Genomic DNA, 13,508 nt, shown 5'->3' with positions numbered 1-13,508 from the left:
TCATTAGCTTAATAAACACTGTCTGTAAACAACAGCACAAAGACAGTTGCCTTGCGTCCTTCCCCCTTTCTTTAATTTCCACTGCGCTTCTCTATTGTTTACCTCTCTCCCTTTATTCCTCTCTCAATTGAACACACGGTCTTTCCTTGCTGGTGATGAGCGTCTGAATTTGAGAGAAGCGTCTGAAGTCAAGAGAAGAAAACATCCGCACTATTCCAATAGCTGAACAAACAGCTGATGGCGCAGTGAGGGAGTTGAAAGGGTTTAATGATTAGACTATGGCAGTGTGACCCAGATCTGGTTTTCAGACTGTCATAAGCTGCGTTCAAAAGCCCAAACTGACAACAACAATCCTCATTAATTACAGTAGCGACACTCATGGTCTCCATTCTCAAAATGTACACAAACCAATTCCCCTGTGTCCGCTTGAGTGTGTGTGTGTGTGTGTGTGTGTGTGTGTGATTTATTTCTCAATTGTTGGCCCTGTCTCCCCCTAATCGCCTCTACTTCTCCTCATCCTGATGTTCTGTAATGCTCTTATTTAATTTGGCATCATCCCACCTTCACATCCGTGTGACACTAAATGTCAACTGCTGAATATTCATGACTGCTCTGACACCCCTCCCCTCTGTCTCTCAAAATCTCATCCCAGACAGGGTTTCACTTTCTCTATCCGTCTCTTACAGACGTATTAGCAATGTATTTGAATATTACCAATTACCAATATTAAAACTGTAATTTCCTGCATCTTTGAGAGCACACAGATTCCCACCTCGTTGGCCTAATTTCAGGGCTTTCAGGGTTTCAAAGTATAAAACTGTTATCCTCTTACCTGTGGTGCGATGTATCAATCTTTGTTTAGTCGTGAGTTGCCCATTGTGCATTTTACCAAAAAGAATACTCTTTTCAGAGAAGCTTTATCAAGATAATCCACACATCTCATTGTGAGCACATTAGCAAAGGGAATGAGAAAAAAGCAGTGGGAGGCAAAGGGCTAGATAAATAATGGCCCATATTTTGCACATACTGTATTAACAGAAAACTACTTTTTCCCCCCGTGATACACAGCATGACCAGTAGCCCTTCTTTATGAAGCCCACCGTAGTGGTCACATCATAATTTATCACAAAAGCTGACACAGCAAAGCAATGCCCAGCATGAGATTCAGTATGATGGACCCACTGCTGAGCTATTCTCTAGGTATGCAGCACAAAGCAGCACAGAAAAATGTGTGACCAAACTATGGTCAGCAGGCCATCTGGGACATATTAATGAAACCATTTTGGTTATTGCTCTTGAATAATTCCGGAACTTAAAACGTTTTACTGTTAAACTACTTGGATGAATGGTGGGTATCCATTTTTTTTTTTAAATATTCCTTTTTTGTTCACCAAAGACTCTTGATATTCCAAAAATAAACAAGACATGGCAGCAACAACAACAAAGTTGTAGAGTTTAGCTTGCTAGCAGTCAAATGACTGTGAAGAAGGAATATATAATGTCAGAGGACACTTTGAAACAAAACATGTTTCCTTGAAGTCCACATTGGTCTAGAAAGAGGTGAAATTCAGAACGATTGAATTTAGCCGGTCTGCTCAATGTTTGTGTATCACATTTTAACATGTTATTTATTAATGAGTTAAGTGCATTAAACTTTAGGGCCCATGGAGATGATTGATGCGAGTTGCATAGTAAAACACAGTATGTCTGGGTCTCATTAGTTAATGTTTTGGTACAAGATATTTGTCCAGAATTTGTTTACGGATAATAGTTTGAACTTGAAGCATTGTTTGTATAAGAAAACATGTATTTTAAAAATGGGGTGATTGTTTTGATTGAATTATTTGATCACATAATTTAAACTACAAACCAATTTTGGTGGAGATCGTTGTATTAACTTGAGAAAACAGTCACGATGAACATTGCGCATGTGTAGCTACTTTTCATATGTGTCAGTGCAGAAGAGCACTTGCCAATCATCTATTTTACAGCACTGGTGACAGTGGCCTTCCTTGGAAATGCCTCTTGAGTGTTGCCTTACCACAATAAACAAAATGCGTTGCTGTGGCTACGTCTCTGGGGACAGAATGTGTCAACAGCACACTAGGGAGAGTAGAAGTCATGTAAATGAATACCACAAGACCACACACAAAGAGCAAGACACACACATAGTATCAAACACATTATGCAGCAGGAGGAGAGGTCATCTAATCTGTGCGAGTCATCAGTACAACCTTAATCAATGTGACTCATATATAATGCTCATTCAGGAGCGACTCATAGGGAATAAAATGGAAGCATACACCTCCTTTCATGCTTCCCTTGACATGGATGACACAGTCAGGGTTGGGGTTATCTGCCTTTATGTGTGTGCGTGTGTGGATTTCAGGAAGTGTGTTTGAGGAAAGTGACAGGTTGAGACCGCCATGTAAAGAACCCTTTGGGCCTGTGCGGCTTATCAGGCCCACACACATTCCTTCCTTCTTTCTTTCTCTCATGCTATCCACCTTTGCACACAAAAAGACACACAGATACACACACCCAGCTGAATTATATGTCACGCTGATCTGTTGAGTTCATTTGTAACCTGCTCAGATCGGCTCTGTTCTCCAAGTCTCACGACAGAAGCCATATTATTTTTAGGCCGTCACTTCGCACTAGCATCACACAGACTCCCTCTCCATATCTTTCCACTTCCCACTTTCTCGCCATCCTCTCATGTCTTCATCTATGTGTCAGAATCCGAGGAAATCAGACAGGAAGAGGGTTATGGCTGTATGCCTGCACATCACGCAAACTGGGTGGTCCATTGAGTTAAATAGAAAATGTTTCAGGAATTAAATATTTGTTTTTAGGATACAAAGCACACATGCTTGAGAGACATCTCTTTACTTCGTGATTCTGTTTGCATATGTGATCTGACATGGCTGCTCATAAGACCTTAACAGGCCTTTTAATATGGAAAAGTAGTATCTACATATCAATTATTCAAAATGGATGTTTGAGGGGGGTTTATTTACTACTAGCCCTCATTTGGACACTTGCTATCCTGCCATGCCCTTTGGTTTTCAAGGAATTTCTCAATAGCTTGTATTGTTTTGTATCCTTTTTGTAATTTTAAGTTGAAATCTAGGGTATTTTGTTTACAGATAAAGATAAAAGCTTTGCCTAACACATGTTGCAGGTGCATTGGGAGGCTCTTGTGTACGAGTGATTCTGGGTTTCGGATTCAATCTCCAGCTCCTCCTGTTCACTTGTCCTCGGGCAAGACACTGAACCCCAAATTGATCCCGATGGCCCGGCCAGAGCTTTGCATGAGATCCGTCTGTGCCACCAGTCTGGATTTGGATAAAACCGCCTCATAAATGCAATGCCTTTTGGTTTGACAGCTAATTGTATCCACAATACAGTAAGATAACATTACATAACATAATTGTAAAGAAACACTAATATATATGAACAATAACATTCAAAAACACTTCTGCTCTCTTAAACATTTTTTTTATATGCAATTGGACAGAATTGTATTTTTTGTAGTATCCATGACATAATGGCCTTTAATAGGTGCAATGATTTACTTGTTAATTACAGAACTCAAATTAAATAAACGGGCCTAATGGGTGCTGTTTAAACCAAATTAATTTAACAAAAAGGGGACTATTAGACTAAGAGCTATGTGTATATACTAATTAGAGGAAACCAAACAAACCTCACTAACTCTTAATTATTCATATTTAATAAAATACAGCCAACAACGGCACCTAATGTGTCTAACATAAAATCACGACAGAGTGTGTGAGTGATCAGTGGCCCAGTCTTCAAATCAACAGATAACATTAACGAACAGCTGGTACCTCAACAACTTGTTAACCACAGTTAACATGCAACAACCTTACAAGTGTCTGCGTCGGGCTGTCCACAGTTTATAGGATCCGTCACAGGTACATGCTGGGATTGGAGGGTCGGGCCAGGGACTGCACCAATCGGGAATCAAGGTTACTTACGGTGGGAGAGACTGGTTAACACGTCATCATAGGAGGGGAACAGCAACCAATGATATCGAAAAGACAACACATACACACACAAGAGCTGCGGAACGAAGCGTTAGTGGAGATGTAGCAGTGGCTCTAACACCAGGCTATTCACTCTCATAATGAAATGTAATTGACATTTAATACACTCAGTTACCAAGTTAGAAGTGACTTCACACTTATGCCGTTTGGTTTAGAAAAAGGCTGGAATACTTGAGTGACAGTCAAATTTAGAAATCTTTGTCCATGAACATCTTACACACTTCACAGGAAAATACAACCCATTTTGTAGAGTTACAAATAATACTTCTAGGTTTTCCTTGTCAAAATGTCAAGCCAATGTTTATGAAAACTAGCACTGAGGTAAGCAAACAATAGCTAAACATACACTTTAATTGATACATGCTTAATTTATTTATATGGATATAACAGAAAAGTATAGCATCATCACAGTTTAGGAAAGACAGCTTTATTCTTGTTGGATAAGGAAATTATTACAGCTAATCATGTCTCATCTGCGTCAACTGGCACTGTGCTGTGTACTGTGAACACTGCTGGCATATGATGCATCACACTTGAAATAAATAATTGAGCTTAATATTCATGCTTGTCAAACATGTCAAGTTATCGACATATTTGTATTTTCTAAAGGACAAGCCTGTCCTTGCGTTTGTCTTCAAATCAAGCATATGATAGTAATTCTAATGAGCTTATCTGTACACATTTAATATTGAACAATGATATTATTAATGTTAATTATGACATAATTTGCTAAGTGAAGTTTATTGGTGTCAATTAGCTTAAAAGGCAAAGCTGTAGACACTGTTAATGAATCACAGTAAGTACAGCTTTGATTGACATGTCAGTATTATTAGATATAGTTTATTGATCCCAGTTACGGATTTTTTTGTAAATTGTCTTCAGTGAGCAAAATCTGTATACATTGTTCAACATTAGGATTATAGGGTTGAGTTAATGTTCCCTGATAGAAGTCACAGAAGAAGTTTACAACTATTTATCAATGTCAAGCTCAGTTGAGGGTGTTGGTCTTGGATGCTGCAAGAGGCTGAGTTATTAGCAAATTAGGGTTCAATTATATTTATTGTCTGTATTTTACAGTTTAACATTATTTATTTAGTTATATTTTATATTTAGTTATTTGATTATTTATTTAGAGCATTTTACACACAACTAGGGCTACAGTTTCATCACATTAATGTGACGGGTGAACAAATTTATCTTGGCTTTAAATGAGAAAATGTGTGGAGGACATGTGCACAGAATAGCCCTAAAAGAGAACCTGATGGTGAGAAGACCCGTAATGCTGAATGCTGTGCCCGCTAAGTAAATGTGTTAACAAAACCACCAGCCTGAGCGGAGAAAGGTATGGTAATTTTAAAAGGATTTAAAAGGAAAGTTAAGTAAGTGTTTTGTTCCCTATGATCCAAGCCTGCTCTTTGAAATGCTTGTCATTGTCATTATAGTGGTGGAAAATAGTATCCTTAAAGGTGGGGTAGGTAAGTTTGAGAAACCGGCTCGAGATACACTTTTTGTTATATTCCATGGAATGCTCTTAACATCCCGATAGCAATGAATATCTTAAGTACTTTGACAAAAAATCCATTAAAAAATGTCATCTGTGGAAGCCGCAGCGATGTAAAAAGCACGACCAATCATTTTAGCCGGCCCGGCTAAAATAACTGGATGGCCTACCTGCCTGTTCTTATTATACATCCATGGTCAGTCTTCCATCTGTGCACAAACTTATCTCCTGCCCTCATTGGTCATGTGGCGTTCGTGTGTGTTGGAGGAGGGGCTCTGTAAGGAAGTGGCAGATTTGTTCCGGTTGTGTATTTTGAAATTCTAGCGCACTCGAGCTGGTTTCTCCAAAATTACCTACCCCACCTTTAACCTGAAAACAAAAACATGGTTGAGTACATTTTTCAAATAACTGGTTATAATAGCATACAGAGCTTAAGACCTGATGTCACAGTTAGCCTCTGTTATACTTAATTAAACCTGATGCAATTTCAGAATTTCTTCCATCTGAAGAACCTTGGGCCGCCCAAAGTGTATAGAGCTTAGGGGGAAGTTGTATTTATTTATAACTGATTTAAATTATGTTTTCTTAGTTCTAAAGCTGCTATTGGAAATTATTATTCACTATATCTCTCTATGGAACAAACAGGCATGTTTTTGCTGGCCATTCAACCCTCGATGAGTCACCTTCCTCTAATTATTGTCCTGGTAGTGACGCATCAGCTCTTAGGATATAGCCTATCTCATCGTTTGGCCGGACGTGGCATCTGCTCTGGCATCTGTTGTTAGCACTGCTAACCAGAAAGCATACTGACATTTCCCAGCATCGTCTGGATATTCAGAGTAAAGCCACAAATAACTAGATTAATGCCTAGCTGCAATGTGTGATGATCAGAACCGCCAGACTGTCAGGGCTACACCTGATACCTCGCTTCAGCACCAGTGATACATATTTAATATAGATGTTACGAGTGAGTAAGAGTGGCTTATTATTAAGGGAGGGTGCTGTTGAGGAATATCAACAAGGCTCACATGGTTGACTCATGATTGGATTCACACGCAGCTTGAGAAACACATGTGAGCAGTTAAAATTAAAACCTTGAGTGGCATATTCTAATGTCAAAACCCTTTTTCACATTTTTCTCTGTGTAATTATAGCAGAGTTTTCTATGCTCAGGTCCTGTTTTTTCTCCTCATGTGCATGAATGTGTGAGAATCTGTATGCGGGTTTATTCTCTGTAATCTTTTAATGACATGCACTAACGACGTGTTGAGGCTCAGAAAGTACCCTGGCCAGGAAACACACACACACACACACACACACACACACACACACACACACACACACACACACACACACACACACACACACACACACACACACACACACACACACACACACACACACACACACACACACACACACACACACACACACACAGAGAATGACTTAGGCTCAGTAGAAGGCCGCAGCCCCTGAGAGGATCCACTGGGAGATTAGCCAAATCAGAACAGCTTTTTGGAGAAAGGCAGCTTCACTGCAACACAGCACAGATAGTGTATGTGTCAGCGAGAGAGGAGAGATAGATGTCCACAGCTTTAAACTCAACATTTTGTTTGCAACGTTCTCGGTCTCTGTCCTATTGTTTCATTTCCTTCATAATCAGATTTACAGCAGAGGCTTCCTGCCACTTAGCATCAACATCTATCACTCACTGTTGCGTTCTTACAGTACAGTACATCCTGCTCTTATGATTACATTTTTCCATATCCTACTGTACTGTCTTTTCATGGTCATATATTTAAACATACAGCAACTCTATCTTGATGTGATATATAATGACAGTACTTGTCTCTCCAAGAAGTTTCTCATCTACTCGTCACGCTTGATGGCTTGCAGGTAATTGATAAATATGGACAGGATATATACTATTTACATAACCTGATTTAAAGTAGAGTATATATGATGCATGTTACCCAGTATTCGATGGTATATTCATGTTCCTGTCATAATTTGATGTTGATCTATATTAAGTGCCTGAAAGCAGTCTTAACATTTACTTTTCTAAGCATGGCTTCTTATTCAAGTTAAGTTGCTTGTGAGGAATTAGTTCTGACATGAACCGTATTTATGTGAAGTTGTGTGAACAAGTTGCAGGTTGTAAGAAATCCCAAACATTTAAATACAATGTAAGAATGAAAGAAGGGATATTATTATCAACTTAACATAAACAAATAACAAAAACTTCATTAAAATTAGACTGACAACAGAGAAGTACTAGAGAAACACTCACCTGTTGTACAGTATGCCACATAAATAACAACATCAGGCCACCATAGAACAACAACAACAGATGGCAGACACTTTGACCCTAGCTTGCTCCTCAGCGCTTCAGCTGTAACGCTAGAATGACTGTTGGTAATAAAAGTAGAATCACTGCTTATTCACAATCAAAGGTTTTTTCTAAAACTCACCTGTTGATAAAGCTCCATACACGACAATTTTCCTGGCTGAAATGTGCTGCATATAAGATTTAAGATGTACTTTATTAATCCCAATTCGGGAACACATTTTTAAGATCCTTTACCCTCCTCGCCTGCATGGGATTTATAATATGAAAACTCCAGAAAAAGGTACAGGCTAGTCCTAAAATAGTCCCTCCATTGTTGACTAGACAGAGCTTAGAAAGGTATTTCATATCAGGAGCTTTATCTGTCTGTTACAATACAATTGAGAGAGTTCAGAGCTGTTTGTTTGAAGCAGGACATCAAGATGATAACATCTAGTTTGCAAAATAACAAAGAAAGCAACAGTTATTCACGATCTTTCTTGAAGTCAACGCAATAACACCAGGAGTTACACACTTGTGATTTTGAGTTTCCTCAAGGTTTCTCGACAATGCTGATAACTCCATGCATCCCTTGTGAAACAACACAATTATTTGTACTCTTTTTTTCTTTTGAAAGGTTTTATTCATTTCATATAATACTGACACATGTACTCAATAGCGGTTAACAGGCGTTTAAAAACACAGATATTAAAACCATTAGAGCATCAATTTAATTTAAGCCCCGTTGATTCCATGGACCATTTTTTTTAACACGTTTACATGTTTCAATATACCATAACATCTACTTGGTATTAGTCTAACCTCTCCCCTGAAAGGATTTTGTCCTTTGTCAAAAATAAGAAGAAAACAAAAGATATAAGAAGACTGACAAACTGTCTCCCCATTTTAAAACATGGCATGTGGTAAGCCACAAACTATTCAAGGTAAAATACTCTTATGGAAGTGAAATCTGAAAAATAAAGGGTTTAGTTTCAGATCTGAGAAACATTTTGACAGCATCACGTGTGTCATATGTGGCACAGTTACATTTAAATGTGTCATCCTGACTACATGAGAAGGACATTCTGGATCAATTCCCTTTTTTGTAGTAATGTTGCTGCCTTAAATCCAGATCCCCTTTATTTCCCTGTATGCGTATGTAACACTAAGCCATATAAGAGAGATGAAGAATACACATTGTTGTAAAGAAAGTCTTTTTTGTCTTCTAATCAAGTGCTGTTAGATCATAGTTCACTTTTTGAAGCTGTTGTTTGTAGTAGCAGTAAAGGATTGTGGGTGATGCGGCCCTTTGTGGCAAAGGACCAAGGACACTGAGTAATGTTTAAGGTGATGGAAGACTGTGATAGAGTCCTGTCTCTTCAGCCTCCACATCTAGGATATCCTCAGAACAATGAAACAAGTATTGGTTCCTTATAGAAGTCCGTCTGAGTGTGTTTCCTCACCATTGATAGGACCATTGTGCTGTATACGTGACTCCACTGACATTTCTGCTCTTCTTGAGCCGCGCAGGACTATCGGGTCACCTGAAACGGGGAGAAAATAAAGTGTGTCATTGAAAATAGTCCCTTAAAAAGGTTGGGATGACAACCTGAAAACAGTAAAGGTCACAAAACACAATACAAAGCCAATTCTGGTGAAACACGTCAACTGAAAGTTTGAAATGATGCAGTTCCGTGCTGCTCGGTCTACTTTTGGAATAAATGGCAAGTGATTCTTGTTGGGGGAGCAGCAACAATGTGGCTGGCACGCTCTCTGTCTGTCCTGGCAAGGGACTAAACAAGACACAGCTTGAATTATGTCTGTCGGCCAACAATGCCTCACTTTCAGCGCCTGGCCCACTGCCATGTCATTTTGTCAGTTTGTCAAGACGGTTGCTCTAATCACATGGTCTCTTCCCCTTGTCCATCCATCTTTCCATTTGTTTTGCTCATCCAATTACTTTTGGTTTATTTCAAGCTATTAGGAGACATTTCCAACGAGCCAACGACCAAACAGACTCAAATTGCTGTATAACTGCCAGTGCTTAGGCACGTAATAGACCAGACTTCCTAAGTCTATTCTTCTGTTTTCCTGTATGCCTTTCTTTCTCATTGTGTGTCATTGTGTTTCCCAGTGGATTCCCCTCTAAGCCCAAACACATGCTGTCCCCTCTGCATATCTTCTTGAGGGACTTTGTCTTTTGTCCGACCCAGGTGCCAGCTAACTAAGTGTGAAGGACAGCCATTGCAGAGAGAGCTCAGGGGAGCGTTTCCTCCAAGCTGGCAGTGGAAAGTGTTCTACTGTATCTGCTCTCCATGGCTGCGGGCCACCCTCATGGGCCCGATCCCACTGCCTTCAGGCATCTACTCCTGTGCCAGATCAAATAGTCTGCAGGCGTTTGTTGTCAGGCTAGTTCACTATGCACTGCTGCATCTCTGTGCCTGCAGTGCTTTAAGGTGCTTCAAAGTCCATTAGGTGTTCATCCCTTTTCCGGTTTAAATATGCCTATAGGTGGAACTCACTGTGCCCAATTAGAAAGTTGATTTAGGTAGTTAGATGTCAGTTTTACAAAGAACACCAGCAGTGCTCGAGTGTCATTTCTATGGGTCTTGTTGGGTCCATGAGAGCCACATTTTCTTTTGCTTATTCCAAAAACTTGAAACGTCTACACTAGTGGCTGTTTGGATGGCCACAAGGCAGATGTCCCCTTCACTCCTACATTATACACACTCTTTATGACTCACTTAGTCACACAAGAGTAGATTATGGAAATCCATTGTATAAGATGTTTGATCTTGATTTATCTTGTCTTTTTGTTTGGAGATATAAAAGCTGCTTTAAATTACTTAACATCTTGATTCATTGTTTGTATAGTGTTGTTCTGTCCACCAAAAATAATGGTGGGTTGTTTTTTTGTGCCACATTGGTTTAGTGTTTGTATAAAGGAAATGAAACATACACCTTGTCATTTGTTTAATGTGTGTATATGGCTGCTTGTGCATCTCATAAATGCACACACACACTTGCCTCGCAGTGTATGACAGCTCAGTGGTTCGGAAGCCCGGCTGTGTCTGTCTGCTCATCCATGTGATATTATTTGGCATTGATCGAGCTGTCACCCATCCCCTCCCTCTCTCCTCCCTCTGCCCTCCCCCTCTCCTCCTTTTCGCTTCTCCGGGCCATGGATGGATGGAGGAAAGGAGGGAGGGTGCCAAACACTCTTTTGTTTTCTTGCCTGCTCTGTGTATCCAGACACAAACATAAGCTCCTTGTCAGCTGAACAGTTCCAATATTCTTGTTTTCAAGTGTTTTCTGTATTCCTTTATCCAACATTCACCTGTGCCCTCAGCCTTTCCTCTTCATTTTCCACTTTTTGTTTGTTTTCATCCATTACCCCTGCCTTCATTTTCCCTTTTGGCTGCTCTTGTACCCTCTCTCTATCGCTCTCCCTCTCTCTCATATCCTCATTCCCTCTCAATCCATCGTCAATTTCAATTTACGAGCGGGTCTTAATGGGACTATAAGAGAACGTTCGATGCTATTGATCTGGATTCATGCGCATCTTGACCTCAATGTACCACACCAGAGGAGAAAAACAATCACCCTTTTCATCATCAGGCAAACACATCAGATAACACACTTGCATAGTGTACACACCCACACACACACACACACACACAGATCATTGATCAAACACCTGAATGCAAGAGACAGCAAATATTTGTGTTCTTTCAGACTCAATGATAAAACGATGCTTGGATGAAACTGGTTTGCTTTGATCTTGTTCAGGAAATTATGATTGCGCTCTTTGGGGCCGATAAAACTAAATGCATGAGATCAGATATATGAAACAACTTCTGAACAGCACTCGCATATTCAGAAATTACATCATTTCCTATCTGATCAACCCTTGTGTGTATCTATTTTCAATTATGCCCGTTACAAAGACCACTCTGTCATTTTCTATTTCCATCTCATTGTCTCTTTATCTTGCTGTTGATGAGCAGGGAATTCGGGAAGTTCAGCTGCAATTATGAACAGCCTCACCGATTTGTTTTAGTTGGGTCAGCACAGCAGAAAAGTATTTCAGGGTGAGAATAAGAGGAGGGGCTGTTGAGAAGGAGAGTGCAACTTGAGGGTGTGAGATCCACTTTGCAAGGTGAGAGGTGAGCCGAGGAAAAAGTAGCGAAGGAATTCTTAATCAGACAGGTGTATAGGAGACAGTCTCTAAATGTTTTAAAGAAAGAGAGAGTGAGGAGGAGATACCTGCCCACATGCGTCTCACCCTTTACTTATCCATCTCTTTTTTCCAAAGAGATGCACTCTCCCTACTTTGGCCACTCTTTCAATCAATTATTTAGGCTGAAAACAACGGTCTGCACCCAGCCATGAATAATGGAAGATGAGAAGGCAGAAAGAAGGATGGAGGTTAGATACAGAAGCATACAGTGACATGAGGTGAGTCTCGCACAAATTCCCTCCTATAACAGACAGCTAGGAGTCTGCTCAGGTCAAGCCACCGAAGAGGAGCCAACAGGTGTCGGGTCTGCGCAGAGAGATATATAATGTGTACACCCAAACCTACACACACACACACACACACACACACACACACACACACACACACACACACACACACACACACACACACACACACACACACACACACACACACACACACACACACACACACACACACACACACACACACACACACACACACACACACACACACACACACACACACACACACACACACACACACACACACACACACCACACACACACACACACACACACACACACACACACCACCACACCACACACACACACACATATAAAGACACAGACTCATGGACAGTTCATTAAAGTTGAAGGAAAGAGGACACACACACTCACAATTTCCACTTTAGTCTACCCACTGTGGGGAGTTGTTTTTGCATCGAGTCAGATGGTCTGCCAGTCAGACGCAGGGAAGCAGGGCAAGTGGGAATGAAGGGAATGTGATGTTCTCTCCCCCCGTGTGTGTATCTGTGTGTTATTTGCCTTGTTCCTGTTGGCCTTGTTTTCGTTAGAGACTCTTTGATGTTAGATCCAAGATAGGCGGGAGGAGACAGTAAAGACAGAGAAATTGGGTGAGAAAAAGAATGATATGATGGGGGAAATAGATAGGGATGGAAACAAATGAAAAAGCAGGAAGATAGAGGACGAGGATATATCACAGCGGAGGTGGAAGTGGGTCACTCGGCGGTGGGTCTGATCATGTGTGCATGTATGGGGATGAGAGGGAGTTTGTTCTGAGAGAGAGATTGTGTGAACACCAACCTTTGTGGTCTTGACTTTGTTGCCTGTGCTGCAGCTCCATCCTGTGAGGTCTGGCAGAACCTTACACTCCTCACCATCATTACACGGGTGCATCTGACACCACCACTTCTGGGCCACAATGGAAGCTGTGTGGAACAGGGAGGAGGGTGGAAGATATTTAGTATGGTAAAGATGTGACTGTGTGTTTGTGGGTGTGTTTTATTCTGTACCTTTGTGTCTACTGTCTCTTTGTTTGTGAATTTTGACACCAAGCTTTTCCTCAAAAAGTTTCTGTGTACATTTT

The 13,508-nt window shown here is 40.5% G+C and overlaps 1 protein-coding gene across 1 annotated transcript in view; it reads right to left on the bottom strand.

Annotated features, from left to right (window-relative positions):
- Positions 1-8,520: 8,520 nt before the first annotated feature.
- Positions 8,521-13,508, bottom strand: part of LOC117541977 (chemokine-like protein TAFA-2) — an 89,167-nt gene continuing 84,179 nt past the window's right edge. Inside the window, exons 4-5 of the mRNA XM_034209372.1 lie at positions 13,226-13,350; positions 8,521-9,444 (exon numbers count right to left, since the gene is read on the bottom strand). Coding sequence (XP_034065263.1) covers positions 9,433-9,444; positions 13,226-13,350 — 137 coding nt within the window. The 3' untranslated portion in view covers positions 8,521-9,432. The remainder of the gene's footprint in view (positions 9,445-13,225; positions 13,351-13,508) is intronic.

Source organism: Gymnodraco acuticeps, unplaced genomic scaffold (assembly GCF_902827175.1).
Source record: "Gymnodraco acuticeps unplaced genomic scaffold, fGymAcu1.1, whole genome shotgun sequence".
Lineage (NCBI taxonomy): Eukaryota > Metazoa > Chordata > Actinopteri > Perciformes > Bathydraconidae > Gymnodraco > Gymnodraco acuticeps.
This window is presented reverse-complemented; position numbering and strand designations above follow the sequence as displayed.